This window comes from Lathyrus oleraceus, chromosome 5, assembly GCF_024323335.1.
Source record: "Lathyrus oleraceus cultivar Zhongwan6 chromosome 5, CAAS_Psat_ZW6_1.0, whole genome shotgun sequence".
NCBI lineage: Eukaryota > Viridiplantae > Streptophyta > Magnoliopsida > Fabales > Fabaceae > Lathyrus > Lathyrus oleraceus.
The window spans coordinates 321,450,354-321,471,031 of NC_066583.1; the positions used below are offsets into that span (position 1 = coordinate 321,450,354).

Here is a 20,678-nt window from a genome sequence, read left to right on the forward strand (position 1 = left end):
ATGCGAATGTGTTTGAGAAAATTGTTGATTCAACGACGGTGAAGGTTGTGTGGGATATACTGACATGGTGCTACGACGGTGATGCGTTAGTGAAGAAGGTGAAACTTCAGTCTCTACATAAGCAGTATGAGAATCTCAACATGAAGAACAATGAGAAGGTACCAGATTACATCTCCAGAGTGATTCTGATTACCAATGAGATGAAATCTTGCGGAGAAACTTTGTCAGAACAAGTGATCATTGAAAAGGTATTGGGATCTCTTACTCCTCAATTTGATTACATTGTTGTAGCAATTGAACATTCTAAAGATCTAAGCACCATGAGAATTGAAGAGCTGCAAAGTAGTCTAGAGGCACAAGAGTCTCGTCTAACTGAGAGAACCTCTGAAAGAGAGGTAGAGTAGGCTCTGAAGTCGTCTTCTGGGAAGAAGAGTCAGAAGTAGTCTTGGTCAGAAGTCAAGAAGCGGCATAGTGGTGGTTTTCAGAAGTCAGAAGCCTTCAATTCTGATGAAAAGAAACATCAGAAGGGAAATAGAAGTTTGACAAGAAGAAGGTTCAATACTACTGTTGTAAGAAGTTTGACCACTTTGTTGCTGACTGTTGGTCAAACAAGGAAAGGAAATCAGAAGAAGCAAACATATATAGAGGAAATTCTGATGATGAACATGTGTTATTAATGACTTCTGAGTCTGATGGTGGTTATTTAGTAGCTTGGTGGTATATGGACAATGGCTGCTCAAATCACCTAACTGGAAACCAATAATGGCTGATAGATTTTGACTCCAGAAGGAGGACAAAGATCAAATGTGTTGATGATAAATACCTTAATGTTGAAGGTATGGGAAATGTCAAAGTCAAGGTGAAGAATGGAAAAAAAATTATGATCAAGGATGTTTAGTATGTTCCTGGCATGAAGAGCAATTTGATAAGTGTAGGTCAGCTCATTGAGAAAGGTTTCTCAGTTACTATGAATAACAATCTCTTGCAGTTGTATGATTCTAATCAGAAGTTGATTATGAAATCTGAGCATGGAAGCAACAGAACATTCAAGGTGAATGTGGAGACAGCTTAAACTAAATGCCTTAGTGCAAAAGATGATGAAGGTGAGAATGAGTTGTGGCACACGAGATTGGGGCATCTTAATTTCAGAAGTTTAGGGCATCTGAATTCTAAGAAGCTGGTATATGGCATTCCGAAGATTATGAAGCCTAAGAAGTCATATGAGATATGCATGAAAGGTAAAGAACCTAGATTGTCATTTGCATCAGAAGTAGCCCCAAGAGCAAAGTATGCTTTAGGAGTGGTATATTCTGATGTTTGTGGATAATTTAAAGTACCTTCACTTATAGGAAACAAGTATTTTGTGTCTTTTGTGGATGAGTTCACAAGAATGACATGGGTAACACTCATCAAGTTTAAGAATGAGGTGTTTACTGAGTTTCAGAAGTTCAAGGTGAAGGCTGAAAAAAAGAGTGGTCAGAAGTTGAAAATTCTCAGAACTGATGGTGGAAGTGAGTACAACTCTACAGAGTTCAGAAGGTTCTGTGACGATAATAGAATTGAGTGTGAGGTTACTGCTCCATACATTCCTCAACACAATGGTCTTGCTGAAAGAAGAAATATAACTTTTCTTGATATGATAAGGAGCATACTGAAAGAGAATAAGCTACCTCACACCTTGTGGGGAGAAGTTGTTGTCACGATAACATATGTGCTAAACAGGTGTCCAACCAAGAAGTTGAAGGAAATGGTTCATATTCATAAGTGGATTAGAGACAAGCAAAGTGTGATTCATCTGAAGGTGATTGGTTCTATTTGTTATAAACATGTTCCAGATGCTAAAAGAAGGAAGTCAGATGACATAAGAAGAGTCACGTTGCTCATTGGGTACCACAATAAAGGTGCTTATAACTTATATTGTCCTATCACTAACAAAGTTGAAGTCAGCAGAGACATCATTGTGAAGGAATTAAAAGCGTGAGAATGGAGTAAGTCTCAATCCAACTTTAGTGTAGTGCTAACACCTGAGTTAACTTTTGAAGATACTTCATAATCTGAAGGTTCTGAAGACGAGTCAGAATCAGAAGATGATTTTGAAGGTGTCTCTGAAGATGAGTCTGAAAGTGACTCGGAAGTTGAAGGGAGTCTGACTCTGATGGTGAAGTTGATTCTGATCCAGATTCTGATGGTGATTCATACTTTGATGGTGATATAGACTCTAGGAATATTCCAAACTCTGAAGGTGGTGCTTATGGGGTTCCAACATCTGATATTGTTCCAGCATCCGGAGAATATTCTAAATAAGTTTAGATGCCACAAAGAATCATACAAACACCAAGGAGATTTGTAGAGTTTGACATGTTGCAAGATACTGAAGTAGACTCTGAGGGAGAGGTCATTCAGTGTGCCATGTTAGTAGACTTTGAACCAGTTAGTGTTTAAGAAATGCTCAAGAAAGTGTGGTTGAAGGTCATGAAAGAAGAACTTGAGGCTATAGAAAGAAACAAGACTTGGGAGTTGACTGAGCTTCCAAAAGAGAAGAAAGACATTAGTGTCAAATGGGTTTTCAAGGTGAAATTGAAGCCAGATGGATCAATTGGCAAATACAAAGCAAGTTTAGTGGCAAAAGGATTTCTCCAAAAATATGGGTTAGATTACTTTGAAGTGTTTGCGCCTGTAGCTAGACATGAAACAATAAGATTGGTGATTACTATAGCTACAAATAGGAAGTGGTCTCTGATACATCTGGATGTGAAATCAGCCTTTCTGAACAGTCTATTGCAAGAAGAGGTATACGTGTCACAACCTCCTGGATTTGTGAAGAAGAACAGGGAGGGGATGGTTTACAAGTTACATAAAACGCTGTATGAACTGAAATAATCTCCTAGAGCTTGGAATCTGAATATTGGTTCATTTTTCAAGCTTCAAGGACTCATAAAGTGTGAGATGGAGTATGGCGTTTATGTCTAGCATACTTCTGAAAGCAATATGATTTTGGTGTGTCTTTATGTTGATGATATATTACAAACATGAAGTTGTTCGGAAGAGATAACTAGGTTCAAGAAGGCGTTGATGAATGAGTTTGAGATGTCTGATCTAGGAAATATGGTGTATTTTCTAGGGATGTCTTAGAAGGGTATAATGTTGCATCAGTTGAAGTATGAACTTGAGCTTCTAAAGAGATATCTCTACAACATCAGACCTGACATCTATTATGTAGTTGGAATGGTGAATAGGTTTATGAACATACCAAAATGGTTACATTACCAAGTTGATGTCAAGATTCTGAGGTACATTAAGGGGACTCTGATGTATAGAGTGTTATTCCCTTCTGGTGTTAAGTCTGAATCAGAACTGGTGTGTTATTCAGATTCTGACTGGTGTGGAGATAGAGTTAACAGAAGAAGTACTTCTAGATATTTCTTCAACTATTTGGGAGGTCCTATTTCTTGGTGTTCCAAGGTTGTTGCTTTGTCAACCTGTGAAGTTGAGTACATTGCATGTGCTTTGTCTGCGTGTCAAGCTATTTGACTTGTGAATTTGTTACTGGATCTGAAGATCAAAGTGAACAAGCCTATGAAGATGATGATTGACAACAAATCATCCATAAGCATTGCAAAAATATAGTGTTGCATAGAAGAAGCAAGCATATTGACACGAAGTTTTATTTTTTGAGGAATCAGGTTCAGAATGGAGAACTGGAAGTTGGACACTGTAGCACCCAAAAGCAACTTGCAGATGTTCTGACTAAAGCTATGAAAACTGAACACTTTATCCATCTGAGGGATGTAATTGGTGTTGTAAAGTTTAGCTAGTTAAATATGAATTAAGGGATGATGTTAGATATAATTCAAATTCAGAAGTGGTGTTCTAACTCAAAAGCAAAAGCTTCTGAGGTTGTTGTTCCATAAGTTGTGCTTAGCTTCTGAATTTTAGCATTAGTTTGTTACGCCTACGTGGCATTTTGATTTGTGTATTTAAACAAACGTGTAACTAGTTTTAGATATTGTGAATGCAGTTTCTCTCCCCTTTAAAGTTTGTTATAACAATTTTTCTCTCTCTTCTCTTTCTCTCTCTTCTTTCATCTTCATCTTCAACCTTGTGCACCAAGAGTTAGCAGGGTCAGTTTTGTTGTTAGTTTTGATTTCTTGGTGTTTTCCTTTTGGTTTCTTGGTTGTATAAGGGTGAGCACTCCTAGTGCTCATTTTTAATTACAACTTTTCTATTGCTTATAAATAAATAAAAAAGCAAACTTGTTATTTATTTGCAATAAAGTTTTATCGAGATGCAATAACATCCCAAATTTAATTATGAGTAAAGATGAAATTGTTTTAAAATCCATGTTTCAAATCTTAAAAATAAAATAAAATGAGTGATTAATAAAGGAATATGAAAAAATATATATCTTATTCAATTATCATTATGTGAAAGATCATTTGGTAAAAAAAAATTATTTACTGGAAAACTTGTAATGGTTTGAATTAAAAAGAATACTTGTAAATTCTTAAAATAGAATTACACAAAACTTAACGGGAAGAGTGGAAAAAGAAAAAAAACATTTCCTTTCTCCTCTTCTTTTTCAACCAGCCATGTCTTCCACATTATATCTCAAAACCTAAAAAAAAATCTACTTTTGAATCAAGACATACATGTATCATACCTTAAATTTTACCCTAAGTTTTTCACTCGCATCAGCATAGCATAATCATTTCATTTTTATCACGCATTCTTTAAGTTAAAAGCATTGATCAGGGTTTAGATGAAAAGTAAGGAGTTCAGACATTTTATCTGGTCTTGATGACATTCATTCATCCATCTGTTAATTAAGAAATCGGAAGATTTGATTTCTCAATCTCAGTGCATCGTTTATTTCCATTGCATCATGTTTCAAAGGCTCAGAGAGTGACAACCAAGAGTACTGTCGTCATCTGAATCTTTGTAAAGTTTTAATTGTAATAAAGAATTAGAAGTAAATGGTTCAAGAGTGATTCATTTGCATTTGATTGTCTCTTTGCGATTATTCAATCAGTAAATCAAGGCATTCACAAGACATATGCATTATTCTACTTATCACAACATATATTTTGTCTCGTATAACGCTTAAAATATCAACCAAAATAATTTTCGGACCTACAAACAGGTCGGTTCGATCAATTTTCAAATGCATGTCGAATTAACGAGCGAAAAATTTCAAAATTAAGCTTGCAGACGTCGGTATTATTAATCTACGGTTCGCGTAGTTTAACTTGTCGTGTTTGTTTCAATTTCTCGACTATTTTTCCGATCGCATTTTGATAAGCTTGAGCTTTTTAATCGGTCATTTTTTATTTCAAAATTTGATCAAAATCTGTATATTTCCGAAAAGTTTATTTCACGCCGATCATTTTATTACATTCAGTTTAATTTTTCGAACATTTTCGCACCCTATTTTTATTTATTTTTTATTCTTTTTTTTTATTTTTTAGCCAAAATAATAAATAGATTTATATATAATTAAGTGGATATTTTAGTTTAAGTTTTATCAAGTATATTTGTTTTTAATTAAATTACTAAGCCTTTTCTTTTAAAATTCAAAATAATAAGAGAAGTAGTAATAATTAAGTATTTAATTGTCAGCAGGACAACACCGGGCGGTTCCTATCACGTACGTATCATCTCTTTCATAAACAACAACACCCTTCTCTTCATAAAAGACCAAAGAACCATTAACACATAAAAAAACACTTCCAACACCATCTCATAAAACTTCCTCACTCTCCCATTTTTACTGAACAAAAAGAAACAACATTAAGGCATTTCACTCTTCATCAACTCAACACAACCCATAAACCGCACCTAACTCCGGCCAACCACCGACAACCGCCGTCGAAGGTTGTTTTTATACTGTTCTGCTGTCGGCGGATTGTTATTATTGTGTTGTTTTTGTTGTTTATTTGTTGATTTTTTTTAGACATAATTGAATAAGAGAGGGAGAATCTTATTTTGTTTTAAAAGAAAAAAAAATTGTTGTTTGATATTGTTACTGTATTTACATGTGAAAGAGATGAAGAAGAATATATGTTGATTGTTTTGACTTTTTCCACCATGCCACATGTCTCATTCTGGTTGGATGAGTTTGTTTGTTTTTAAAGAAAATTTTATGAACCTCTCTCTCATTTAAATGCCAGCCGTTCCACTGTTTTTTCCTTTTCATTTATTTTTTTGCTTTTGTTGTTTTATATATTATTATTATTATTATTATTATTATTATTATTATTATTATTATTATTATTATTATTATTATTATTATTATTATTATGTTTATTATGTTTATTATGTTTATTATTGCTATTATTATTATTATTATTAATATTAATTATTGGTGATTATTATTATTGTTTATTTATTATTATTATTTATTATTATTATAATTGTTGATTACTATTTATATTTATTATTATTATTACTGTTAATTTTACTATTGATCATTATTGTCATTATAATTATTTTGTTATTATTAATTATTTATTTATTTTATCATTATTACTATTATTGTAAATATTATTATTTGTATTGTATTATTCTTATTTAATCAATTATTTGTTTTTAATTTGTTAAGAAGAGAATTCGATTTATTTTGTCTCATCGATTTTTCACAGATGTGTGCAATTTTGGAGTTAAAAATTTAACTTTAGAAATTTTTTAAATGCATATAGTCTTGTTGACTGATCTCAGATAAAGTGATTCCTACATGAATCACTTTATGATTGCTTAACATAGCGCTAAACTTTTTTAGTTTAATTTTTCATTTCTTTTTGTCACTTAAATCATCGATTTTTCACAGATGCGATGCAATTTTGGAGTTAAAAATTCAATTTAATTTTCAGAAATTGCTTAAACGCGTAGAGTTTTGTTGACCGACCTAAGATATGGTGATTCCTACATGATTCACTTTACGATTGTTTAATATAGCGCTAAATTATGTAGTTCAAATATCTAATTTTTATTTCGAGTCCCTTGACTTTCTCTTGGGTCTTCTTACAAGAAGATTTTTTATTTATAATTGTCTTTTGAGCTTGTATTGTTTAATTATTGTGTTGTATCTACATTTGACAAATTGTACCCTAATACTTGTGATGTGTAAATAAGTTTATCACTTTTATTTATTTCATTGCATTATTTGATTGTTAACCAAAGATTAAAATCAACCACTTTTAGAAAAGAACAAAAAATAAATATTCGATCCAACGTCGAGTTTTTTTCTCCAAATCAAATCCAAATTGAATGCAAAGTCGAGCACTTCCCCAGCCACATCCAAACTCTTTTTATAATCAAACTTGCAACGCTTGATCCAACGTCAAGTCGTTGATGCAAAACCTTTTTCGTAATAAAATCGAAAGACAAAGGAACAAGAGATGCACATCTCTTTAGACCCCTTGATGGTCGAGCGTTCAGAGCACACTGGATTCAAAACGATTATTAGTCTTTCAAATCAAAAACACATTAAACAAACTTGAAATAAGGGGACAATGAAACCACATCCATGCATACCCTGAGTAAACGTACGTTTGGTGCACACATCTGCTCAAATGTTTACTCACCTTCAGCAAAGATCAAAACTTCTTGATAAAAGCAACTTAACCAATCAAACTTGTTTTCCGCCCTTGTGCGACTTTGAAAACCATTTTTAGAAACGAGTATGCTTTATCCATATCCGACGTGAAACAAACAAAGACTTCTGTCTCCAAGAGCAAACAACAAGTAAAGATTTAATCACTCGATATGTTTAAAGGATCACTCCTCAAAACCAATCAACCCTATAGTTCACTTTTAGAAGAACTACGTAGCCTTGAGTTCTCCATAGCACCTGAAGATACGTAGGAGCATGATTGAGAAATCTTGTCAAGCACAATAATTTCAAAAAACACCCCTTTAATAAAAAAAATGTTGGATCGCGTTGAGTACAAAGAATGTAAGGGGTGTTAATACATTTCCCTTGTATAACTGACTCATGAACCCGATTTGATGGCGACAACCATTTCTTGTTGTTTTTCGTGAGTTTTATCGATATTTTCCCTTTTCAGTAATAAATAAAGTTCGATGACGACTCTATTTTGTTTATATTTTGAGTGTTCCTTACGCTCGGGGTATTTTTCCCGCTACAACAACATGTGCATAATCTCCCTCATCTTCTATCATTACTATCGATAATGTATTTTATAACAACGATTTCACCTCACGAAACAAAAAACTGACGTATAGTGTAACGCCCAGATTTTATTTATATTATTTTCCATAATTTAATTATGTGATAGTTGTGATTGTGTTGTGTTTATTGGTATTTTGATGTGTTGTGTACCCTTGGTGTGAGGTAGTTGCCTTAGAAATTAATGTGTTGGGGAGTTATTTATATATTTATTTATTCTTATTATTAATTTATTAAATAAATTATTATTAAATTTGTATGCATTTTAATATAAATATCTTTTTTTTAACTCAACTATAACTTAACTTAAAATGTCGTGATAAAATATAACTGGTTGATTATTCTTTTATTAAAAATGCGGTTAAAACATGTATGAATACAAACGCCGGTATGAGTTCAGGTATGTAAATATTTTCAAACCGCATATTTTTTCATATATATATATATATATATATATATATATATATATATATATATATATATATATATATATATATATATATATATATATATATATATATATATATATATATATATATATATATATATATATATATATATATATATATATATATATATATATATATATATATATATATGAGTACCCTGTCATTATCATCCCTATTAAAATGAAGTGATGGACTCAAATTTTAAAAAAAATAAAAATGGAGGGAACAAAGTTGCAATATCAAAAATATATATTAATTAAAAGAGACAAAATTTATCAAACAACACAAATTCAATCATCTGGTTTATTTGTCAACATCCATCAACTCTATACGTTTATCTGCTAAAGATCCACTACTTTTTGGTACAAAAATATGATGATTCTATTGTTGAGCCTTATGGAAAATACATTGCCCCTTAACCTTCTATGTTGTTAATATCAGCAACTGCTATTTGATGCACCTTGAAAAGCCAAAGGCTATTAATAAATGCATCAACTTTGCTCATAAATGGAATATCGGTTGCCTAAAATAAATACTCTAGTGAAAGGTCTAGAGACAGAAATTGTACTCGTGTTCGAGTTATTTAATCTCTTCACCCCTTTCACTCTTAACCTTGGCAAAGCATACACGCATTAAAATGGGAGTTTTTTCCAATAAGATTGATAGGATACAATTGAAACCCGGAGATCATATCTACTCTTGGAGGAAGGCTTACCTCTTTGCACATCATGGTTATCATCTCTTCTTTTTCCTATTCATCTTTGAATTTATATATATTAATGTCTCAAACTTATCAAACACTTTCGGTTATTAAGAAGATTAATGTCATATTTGTGCTCTGCTGACTGCATTTTTGTAAGATAACAGGAATATATGTTAATGAGCGAACCGTAGTCCACTTCACAACTGAAGGAAGACAACAACAAACTGGAATACTGACTTCTTTCAACCGTCTCTTTACTAGTTCAGCTCCTTCTTTTGATACCAACAACATTCCATGCTCTATATGCAGTGATTGTGGCGAAACAAGGATTAATGGTGTCATCTTATCCTGCTTAGATTGCTTTCTTTCTGGAGGTGAACTATATCGCTTTCTGTATGGTGTCAATATACCACATTTTCTAGCCCAAGCTCGAGGAGGTACATGCACCCTTGCTTCTTCTGATCCAGCAGAAGAAGTCATCCACCGAGCTATTATTCTTCTTGAAAGTGGATTTGGTGACTACCATGTCTCCAAGAATAACTGTGAAGATTTTGCAATTTATTGCAAAACGGGCCTCCGAGTAACCAGAAATATTAGTGTAGGCGGCGGAAGTGGACAAGCCGCATCTTACTTGGCTGCAGCCAAGTCTGCGGCTTTTGCATCAGTTCGTTTGGCTGCCCGTTATTGTAGCCCAACATTGGTTGGTTGTATATTATACAGCTATAAAAGATTGGTTTCTGATATTGGATATCGCAAAGATGTGACTCAAGTACCATTAGAAAGAATCTCTGAGATGGCTGTAAGAGAAAACTAGTTTGGTTGAGTAAAAATTATATTTGAATGGTGTTTTAAGAATGTCTTTGTTAAGTTTCAGTTATGTTCTTAACAAATCATTTAGATTGTTTGTTTTAGCCTTTAGAGAGGTTTCGTAAGCCATTTTAGTAGAAGGAAGACAAGCTTGTTCCGGGGAGAGAAAAGAATGATGGACATGGCAGCACAATAGGAGTTATTTATCAACTATTGCCAGAATATTGTTTCTTTAGTTTATGCTTTTAATGTTTCTTTGTTCAATACTATAATTGTTGAGTTGCATAAAATATGGACCTGATTGTATTTTCTAAGACACTATTAATGACAATAGTAATCCTCCATCTCACAAATAGATTCAAGTTTATGTTTGATTTCTCAGGTATGATTTACCTTCCTTGAAACAGTTAAATTGAAAACTTCATAAATGAGTTATCTTGATTGACTTCTTATTTGGTAGTATATGGTTCATGAATGCTTGTGAGCTTGTAATTTCAGTATGTTATGTTTGATTCTCCAATGAATTTTTAAGCTTTGATTATTGTAGAATTGAGATGGTTACTTTGAAGCTTTGGTATGATGAAAGAGACAGACAGGGGATGCAGTGAGAGAGACAGACAGGGGAGGCAGTGAGAGAGAGACAATCATGGGAGGAGAATCTACCATGGTTGGGGGATAAAACGAGAGAAATATTTGGTATCAATCTAACAGTTAAAATTGAGGTCAACGCCCAATAGTTCTATGGTCTAAAGAGACCTTGTCAAATATTAATGTGTCTAGATTTTGTTCAATTTTGCTATCTAATTAAGATTGTCAGCATCTCAAAACACAGATATGACACATGAGGTGTGTATTTGAAAGAGCTTACTAGTATTTCCGTATGACATAAGGACTTGCATAAGCATTTGAGAGAACTCATAAAAACAACTGACAACTTGTTTAAAAACAGATTAACCACATTCTCTATTTAACTATTAAAAACATTTATACATAATCACTTATCTTTCATGTCAAAGATAGGGACCTTTCATGTCAAACACAAGGATCGTGAAATATAAGTAACCTGTAAACCACATTTGAGACCTGAGCGTGAATGAGTAGGGTCCAAGCACTTCTATTTCTAAGCTGTGTAGAAAAGAGATATAGTATGAAACAAGCCTGTCAAATTTGAAAGAGATAAAATAGAAAAATCATGGTCAACGTATTTTTACTGATTGTGCTTTACTAACTGAATATAACACCATACAAATATGTGGTAGTTTCAACTGTTTTGCCTATAAAACTACATTACATAAATATACAAATACAAACGGAAAAATGCAAAATCATCACAGGGTGTGCTAAGAATACCTCCAAGGACGACATCCAACCTGTCGGTCCAAGCATCAATTCCTTTAAAAGGGCCAAAGTTCTGGTCCACCATCAGGCTTCTTCACAAATACTTGATTGTATTCAGGTCTTGATGTCTGCAGATGATGCAAACAAGGTTATTAAAAGCAAAATTACAAGATATACGGGGCAGGGTGTAGTGGATGAAAATTATGATGAAGAACACGTGACATGTTGCCGAAAATCTCCACTTATCAAAACCAGCCATCAAAGCTTAAAGATTCAACGGAAAACCTAAATCTGGAATCTCTTAGGATCTTACTCGAATTCAAAACCTAAATGCTTTTGGTATAACAATCCAATCAATCATCAATTCCACGATGCAGATTACAATATATTAATCACTAATCAAGCACAAAAATTGAAAAACTATAGCTTAATTTCAGAAATATGATCAGAAACATGAAAAGAGAAACACGATGGACACGTAGAAAAGAAAGAACTTACGATATCTTTGAAGAGAATATAAGCGATGAAGAAGAAGAGAAAGAAGAGGATCTCAAACTCAGCATGTCTCACAAAGGCGAACACCGAATCAACCATTCGAGTCAATGTCGACTCGTTCCGATTCTCGACTCGCCTGGCCATCGCTGTTCTCTCTCTAACCTTCAAAATCTAAATAATATTTTACTACTATTCATTATTCTTTCTCTCTCATTCTTAAGGCAAATCACACAAAAAAATGAAGTGGCACGTGATTGACCGGTCCGAACCGGTTCATTGAAACTTTTATCAAAGTCTATCGTAATCTTTTATCATTGTCATTAGAAAAATTTTCTTAAGAATTACTATGAAAATTGTTCACATTAATCTTTTTACAAAATTACTATTTATCATTTAATTTTTTACTCTTCTATTTTACCTTTTCAAATTTGATGGAAGGCACCCCCCTTAGACCCATCATGCAATAATGTAAATTTCATCGCATAATTTATTTTTAAGTTTTTTAAATAGTTCATTAAATTTTTTTTATTAAAGTTACTTCCTCCGTTTGTTCCTTTTTAATGGTCATGTTTGAAAAAAAAATATTTGTTTCTATTTAAATATCATTTTAATAGTACAAGGCTCTAATTTGGCAATTATACCTTTTTTTTAATTAGTTTGTTTCGTTGCAGAACAAGAAATGAAGTGAGAATTAGTGATTATGGAGACTTACGGCAGATCTGAACGATGCGGTGGAGAGACTGACCTTCAAGGTTAGTACTTCAACGCTCAAATTAGTATGTGAGAGAGAAGAGTGAATTGAAATTGAATTTGAAATTGTGTACTTGAAACTAGCATGCTTTCTATTTATTATAGAGATGTTATAACAATCTGCTATTTGTTAGGCGTGCAATGCAAGGGAGTGGTTGGATGTATCTAAGACTTGGATCACATGTATTTGTCTGTAGGATAGCTCTCATGCGTTGAGAAGGTTCTAGAAAAATTGTAACTCTTTTTGGGTGTGGTGGGGGACTATTATGGTCGGTCCAGAATAATTGTCCCATAAGCTCTTGTTTTGTATGGCAGTGCAAGAGTTTGTTATATCTGCCTCGGTGACCGACCGCTCCTTCGGTTGCTTTGGAAAGTTAAGAGGAAATGTTATTGTCTTAGGAATTCACGTCTTTAATGCTTCAAATGTCTTTTCGAAGGTATCCTCACAATAACTCTTAGGAACTGGAACACTTGAGTATTGCGTGTAAGTGATTTGAAACGTTGGTATGGTCTATTCTCCTTAGCATGCCAACATATAGTTTTTGAAGAGTCAGTTTCCTTTTTCTTCGAGTTATCTTTCCACCAATGTGTCTGGAGAAAATAGTATCCATCATGAGCCAAAAGTCAAAGGAAAATGTTCGTGCTCCATGGGTGGATTTTGTTTATTCTTCAATTGTTTCTATCTTCGCCCGATAAGGAAATCTTAATGGGGTCTTTCTTGATGTTGGTTCGTCTTCGAATTGAGGTGTCTTGACCCTGGTGAGAATGATAGAATCTACAACGAGTATGGTGATTGTGTCATCCCTTTTTATGAGTGCATTTTCTCAATCTTAGGCCTTTGATTGTCCTCCAATGTCTTTAAGATGGAAGTTCTTAAGCACCTGATGGTGGCTTCGTCGAAGCTTCATCCAGCAAGTTAGGTGTATGTGAAAGTCTTTCAGTAGTGGTATGAATTTTTGAAATGGAGACTTACCTGGCCCTTTCTTTCATCTCTTTAGAGTTCATTGTGGCCCTGTGACACATGTGCGGGTTCGTGGTTTAACTTCTCTGGTTCCGATCGTCCGTGGCTTCGGAGCTTTTTCAAAGAACTTAAGACATATTGAAGATCGATTCTTCCTAGTTACCGCTATACGCCCGGAGGCTCACTGTAACATCCTAAATTTTAATCCAAAATGTTTCTTAAAAATATCACCTTAATAATATGTGACTATTTTTTTTTTGTATTTAAACAAAATAATCATTCATGATAAGTTCTAAAAATTATAATTAAATGAATATTATTAAAATAAATTATTTCAGATGTTATAAATACTCATCTCTAATGTTTTAAAAATAAAAATATATCTTTCTTACAAATCAAATTACAAAGTTCAAAACTCTTTTATTGAATTCCCCAATTGCACGCAATATTTTATCCTTGTAGTTTCACATATTGAACTCATTAGTATCTAATATGTTATTTTTGTAAGGGAGCAATCTCCCATCATCAATATCAAATCAAACAAAACATACAAAATGATATTATAAAACAAATCATACAAAACATAAAAACCTACAAGAAATACACTCCATGGAAATCATTATTTTATAATTATATGCATGTTCTTAAATCTAAATTTTTCGGATATAAACCTCCACACAGACAACCCGCCACAAAGGCAACCCACCACAAAGGTAAAAGATGCATTTGCCATGAAATACATATACCTTCCACAAATTCCACAACTATCATTAAAGCAAATCATTTTAAAATTTATTTCACAATCATCCATATCCAAACATAATCGACCAAGACAATTCCTTTGATTCACGTCACAAACACACACCATAATAAAATCACAAACAACCAAAGTTTAATCACAATATTATTAATTTATTACGATGACTATTTATAAAATAAATAATTATAATATGATTATTATGCGAGTTGGAGTTGGCCGAGGAGACCCGAACATTATATAAAGTTACCATAACATAATGACTACTAAAATATAATTTTAAAATTTTTATATAAAGTTACCATAATATGATGACTACACAAATAAATGTGAGTACTTAGTCATTAACGTCTCTTCCTCGTATAATATGATTATTGGGCGACCAATGTTTAACCGAATGTAAGTCGTTTTATCTATCTTTTATTTGTGCATGAAATATCCACTCTCTAATGGACGAGTTGGAGTTGTCCGAGGAGACCAGGAAATCGCTAAGAAATGCCACACATAAAGCCTCATATTAAAAAGACAACTATGGAGTCACGCCACCCGGAGAGACGGACGGGAGCGATGAGCTTTCCCATATGACCGCACAAGAATATGGGACTGAAAACATGGGAAACACCATTTTCTCCTCTTGAGCCATCTATTTTGTTTTTGTTATTCATTTATGTAATTGTCATATCTTTTATTACTTGTTTATTGAGTTGACATTTTTAGGCGAGTATTGGAACTCTTTCGGTTGTAAGGACATACTATTAGTTAGGATGCACTCTTTTCCCTTTGTGCCTTCACAGGAGCAAGGGTTTTTAATGAGGCATCTCATCCTTATTTATCTATATGTATTCATTATGCCATATCTATGTATTTATGCTGAAATTTCACAAACAACCGCTAGTCTCTTAATCAAAGGTTACAGGCAGGACTGACTAGTGAATCCTAGGACATTGTGCTAACATTCTTAGCTTGTGATTTACTCTTAGGAAACAACTTTATCTCAACTTAGTCGAAATATTTGTGCTGACAATGTAAAAATGTAATTTAGACAGAAATAAGGTAAACTTATATAGTAAAGCAAAAGTAAAGAGAAAATACTGAATGATGTATAAACAAAAGTAATTACACTAGAAAAAGTAAATTGAATATAAAGACTTTAGCATTAAAGTAAAGATTGGTGTTTCATGTTTCGTACATACCTGGTTGTCTTTATGAACTTGCTTCTGAGCAACCTGTCATACGGTGAACTGACTTTAATGTGTTTTTTAATCGCAATGTCGCGGATAGCAAGAGTCGCCACCGACTTTTCTTTTATCCAATAAGGAAAGGCGGAAAAGAACAGGAAAGACCTTAATTTAGATTTTGGGTTCGGGAGGTACATTATACAAAGGGAAGGTGTTAGCACCCTTTGTATCCATGGTTATCCATGGGCTCTTAATTGCTTGATCACTTATGTTCTTCTTGTCTGAAAAAGTGTGTGAGAGCTGTTTAGAAAATGTTTTGAAAAGAGAGTTTAACTTTGTAATGACTCTTGTACGAATGTATACAAAGTATTTATCTCGTTTAATTTTGAAAGCTGTTTAGAAAAATATAACCTGACAATGATTCTAGTACGAATGTATGCCAAGTGGTGATTTTCTAATGGAGGTTTTGAAAAGTGTGAGGTGTGAAAAGTATTTTAGGTTGTGAATAAGCAATTAAGAGTTATACCTATCCGGGGTCTTTATGAGCATTTCCTATCCTTATGAGGGTAAAACTGTCCTTACTATTGAGAAGTAAGTAGTTTTATCCTTTGGATGTAAAAGGGTCATCGTAGGGTCATCGATTGGTCATTGAAGGCAACAGTTGTGAGGATACCTTAGCATTCGAAGGGACGATCATCATTTAATCGTAGGCTACAACGAAGGGTCATCGAGGGACGAAGGCAACATTCGAGGGACTATGATGATTTAACCGAAGGGTCTTTGCTAAGTGCCTCCCCACATTCGCGGGACATGACCGTAATACTATAATCGTAGGGTAACAAAGAGAGGTCCGAGATCACTTATTTAAAGGCAAAGTTTTACAATTAATTAGGTAGCCGTAATCAAGTAGGTAATTAGGTCCACATTAAAATTAATACATTATGACCAATTAAGCCATTAGGGTGGATCTTCGCCATAAAATCAATACATTAAAATCAATTGAGCAATTCAGGGTGAATCTCCATAAGGGTACCCCACGAATAAAGCGGGATACCTAACAAGCAATCCTTTCCTGGGGTATGTGATCCTTTACAAAACTCAACAAAACATGTCAGAACACCAAATCAGGGTGCAATCGAGGATTACACCACAAGGAAAACAAGATCACAACAGTAAATAAGGTCGGATAAGTGATGCATGATAAAACATGAGTGAAAAATCAGAACAGAAAAGTCCGCTACTGTCACGTTCGCTCCTGCCTCGCCTAGCGAAGGCTTAGCGAATACTCGCTGCATGCTCACTTAGCGATGTGCTAGCGAGTGGCTGCGAATTCTGGTTTTGATATCAGTACATTTCCAATCACTTTTATGCCTTATGGCTTTCATTACCGCAATTATATGGTTAATCATTTAGGGTATTCAGGTACATACTAAAGTTCACATGCCAAACTTAAACTATTTTCATAAATCTAATCATAAAGCCATATGCAAATTAAGAACATAAGGCAGTAATAGCAACGTAAACCTGTTGGCAGCTGAATTGCGACTTCGAATCGGCAAATCGGACTGAATTGGGCAGAGGTGGACCTTGGTGCCGCCGAGCTCCTTCAGGGTTTGTCTCCCGTGAGTGCTAGGGTTTGCTTGCTAGGGCTCTCCTCTCTCCGTTTTCGTCCTCCCTTTTCGTGACTGAAACTTGGCTATTTATAGTGACTGTGATGACCTAATGGGCTCAGAATGAAGTCCGAAAATTCTGATATATCGCAAGCTTCGCTAGGCGAAGGAGTTGCTCGCCTAGCGAGCAAGCTAGTTTGGGCCTTTTTTCTGGATCGGGTGCTTCGCTGGGCGAGTTGCATAACGAGGGGTTCGCTAGGCGAAGGAATTGCTCGCCTAGCGAGCATGCCAGTTTGGGCCATTTTCTGGATTTGGCCACCTGTGAGCTGGGTCTTTGTTCCTTTGGGCTCAGTGCCTTGAAAATAAGTTGGAGTGTCCTGGAAAATGTCTTGTAATATCAACGGGCAAATTTTGGGGTATGACAGCTACCCCTGTTCAATATTCTTGAACCGATAGGGTCAGAATGGTATATACGTCATTTGTGGTCTGGAGGTGAAAGATTATTGAACACTAGAATGCCCCAAAAATTTGCACTTGTTAGTCAGAAGTTATTCCTGATGGAGATGGGCTTAAAGATGCCATCTGGGAAGTCCGATGATGGAAACTTCAGAGTGCATCGTACATTAGACAATATCTGAAGCCATGGATGTCAGACCGGGTCATACGCTAGACCGTATAGTGAGTTATCCATTAGGCTGTTGACTTCGCTGGGGGAGTCAGGGTGTGCTACACGCTGCTGGGGATAAGAGATCAGAATGAATCATACGCTAGACCGCATCTGAATCCCAGAGTGAGTTGTTCATTGGGCGGATGACTTCGCTGGGGATGGAAGATCGGAATGAATCGTACGCTAGATCGTATCTGAGTTGCAGAATGAGCCGTACGTTAGGCTGTATCTGACGAAGGTGGAATCAGAATGGATCGTACGCTAGATCGCATCTGAGTTGAAGGTCCAAATGGGTCGTACGTTAGACCGTATTGGAGTTGCAGAATGAACCGTACATTAGGCTGTATCTGAAGGAGAAAGTAGTCGTACGCTAGACTACACCCCGGAATGTACCGTACGCTAGGCAGCATCTGAGGATTTGAAGGTCCAAATGGGTCGTACGTTAGACCGTATTGGAGTTGCAGAATGAGCCGTACATTAGGCTGTATCTGAAGGAGAAAGTAGTCGTACGCTAGACTACACCCCGGAATGTACCATACGCTAGGCAGTATCTGAGGATTTGAAGGTCCAAGTGGGTCGTACGTTAGACCGTATTGGAGTTGAAGGAGTCATATGTTGGGCTGAATCAGAATGAACCGTACGTTAGGCTGTATCTGATAATATTTGTTGTATTTCACATGGATTATATCCGAGAGCTGTATTCGAATCCTGAATGTGATCAGGAGGATAATTAACCTGAAAGATCAAGTTAGTTTCATGCAATGTCATGGTGCATGAGATGTTTTATGCCTGCGAACATGGTATGCATGTGCATGCTATGAAACGATGTAATGTATATGATGCGGAATGAAATAAAGGTGAACATTTTATGCAGGTATGTGATGTGAAATGACGTAATGAATGCACTATGCGTCTGAAACGTTCTTCCAGGGGACTCTACTGAGGAAATAAATCTAGTCTTCTGGTCGGAGATATTTGTATTGATGACCCTGTCGCAGCTGGGGGTATTTGATTTCTGTCTGATGGTAGAAACATTCGACAGAGCCTGGCTGGGGGATAGAAGAGATGACCAATTCGTCTAGTGATGCCGATTTCTTCTGGGGAATAACTGGCTTAGCCGGGGAATAGAATTGGCAACGGATTCATTGGAAAGCATGGTTAGACCTTCTCCTCGATCCTGAAGTCGTATAGTAATTGCTATTTCTATTTTATGCATGCATTTTTGATAAACATCGATCATATTCAACTGCATATATTAATTCAAATTAAATCAATGGACGTTTACGCAAACAAAACAGAAAAAGTAAAACAAAAGCATCTTTTTGGAAATAAAATTGTATTGATTTTGGAAGAGGGCCTATAAACAGGCAATTTGTGTACAAGGAGACAGAAATCCTAGTAAGAGGAAATTGTCAGGCAAACAAAGAGAAAGCTATGCAGAAAAAGTCCTATCGATTCTAATTCCATTACTGTCATTATGTCTTCAAGCATCTCATCCCCTGCTGTCGGATAGAAGTGATTGGCTTGTTCGGTTCCTTTGACTTGGTTGAAGGTGACTGAGAACGGGACATAGTCATACGCTTTAATCCCTAATTTTTGCCTGGACCGCCTTTTCAGGTTTTCAGTCCACCAGGATACCCTTTTTTTGCCCAAGCCGCCTTTTCAGGTTTTCGACTTGCCGGGTGTATATTTTTTATATGTTTATCCCTAATTTTTGCCCGAACTCTTTTGGTTCGCCGGGATGCCCTTACTTTTGCCTAGGTACGTCGACCTAGCGGGTCTCTTTTATGCGTAGTATTTTTTAACTATGTCCGCGTTCACGGGATGTGGGAAGTCTTCGCCGTCCATCGTAGCAAGTATCATGGCCCCACCAGAGAATACTTTCTTAACTACAAATGGCCCTTCGTATGTGGGGGTCCATTTGCCTCTGGGATCACCTTGCGGTAGAATGATACGCTTTATTACCAAGTCGCCAATTTGATACACCCGTCTTTTGACTCTTTTGTTAAATGCCTGGGTCATACGCTTCTGATATATCTGCCCATGACAAACAGCCGCAAGTCTCTTCTCATCAATCAGATTTATCTGATCGAGTCGAGTCTGAATCCATTCATCTTCATCTAAGCCCGCCTCCTTCATGATTCTTAGAGAGGGAATCTGAACTTCCACCGGTAAGACGGCTTCCATTCCGTAGACTAAAGAGAAAGGAGTTGCCCCTGTCGAAGTGCGCACTGAAGTGCGATAACCATGGAGAGCGAATGGTAACATCTCATGCCAGTCTTTGTACGTTACTGTCATCTTTTGCATGATCTTCTTGATATTCTTATTAGCAGCCTCCATGGCGCCGTTCATCTTTGGCCGGTACGGAGAAGAGTTATGGTGTTTTATTTTGAACTGCGTGCAGAGTTCAGTAATCATCTTGTTGTTCAAATTAGTGCCATTATCAGTGATAACTCTTTCAGGGATGCCATATCGACAAATAAGATTATTCTTGATAAACCGGGCCACCACATTCTTGGTAACAGAAGCAAATGAAGCTGCCTCTACCCACTTTGTAAAATAATCAATAGCAACAAGAATGAAACGATGTCCATTAGAAGCAGTAGGTTTAATCTCTCCAATCATATCAACGCCCCACATTGCAAAGGGCCAAGGGGCTGTCAGCACGTTTAAAGGAGCAGGGGGCACATGTACTTTATCCGCATAGATCTGGCACTTGTGACATGTTCTGGAGTGATGGTGGCAATCAGCTTCCATGGTAGACCAATAATACCCTGA

The 20,678-nt window shown here is 35.4% G+C and overlaps 3 protein-coding genes across 4 annotated transcripts; 2 read left to right on the forward strand and 1 right to left on the reverse strand.

Annotated features, from left to right (window-relative positions):
* The first annotated feature begins 3,141 nt into the window (after window positions 1–3,141).
* On the forward strand, window positions 3,142–3,531 carry LOC127080420 (secreted RxLR effector protein 161-like). The gene has a single exon (XM_051020740.1). It carries the CDS (start codon window positions 3,142–3,144, stop codon window positions 3,529–3,531), a length of 390 nt encoding a protein of 129 aa, XP_050876697.1.
* A 5,409-nt stretch (window positions 3,532–8,940) lies between these two features.
* Window positions 8,941–10,452, forward strand: LOC127084324 (protein LEAD-SENSITIVE 1). The gene is made up of 2 exons (XM_051024748.1): window positions 8,941–9,365; window positions 9,502–10,452. The coding sequence occupies exons 1-2, from the start codon at window positions 9,272–9,274 to the stop codon at window positions 10,149–10,151; spliced, it is 744 nt and encodes a 247-aa protein (XP_050880705.1). The 5' UTR covers window positions 8,941–9,271; the 3' UTR covers window positions 10,152–10,452.
* A 541-nt stretch (window positions 10,453–10,993) lies between these two features.
* LOC127084325 (uncharacterized) lies at window positions 10,994–12,202 on the reverse strand. Of its 2 annotated transcripts, none has more exons than XM_051024750.1 (3): window positions 11,981–12,202; window positions 11,495–11,610; window positions 10,994–11,269 (listed from the first exon to the last, which is right to left on the reverse strand). In XM_051024750.1, the coding sequence occupies exons 1-2, from the start codon at window positions 12,119–12,121 to the stop codon at window positions 11,539–11,541; spliced, it is 213 nt and encodes a 70-aa protein (XP_050880707.1). In that variant the 5' UTR covers window positions 12,122–12,202; the 3' UTR covers window positions 10,994–11,269; window positions 11,495–11,538. The 2 variants fall into 2 exon arrangements, with proteins under 2 accessions (XP_050880707.1, XP_050880706.1); XM_051024749.1 differs by having other exon boundaries at window positions 10,994–11,302; window positions 11,981–12,198.
* Between the last annotated feature and the right edge of the window lie 8,476 nt (window positions 12,203–20,678).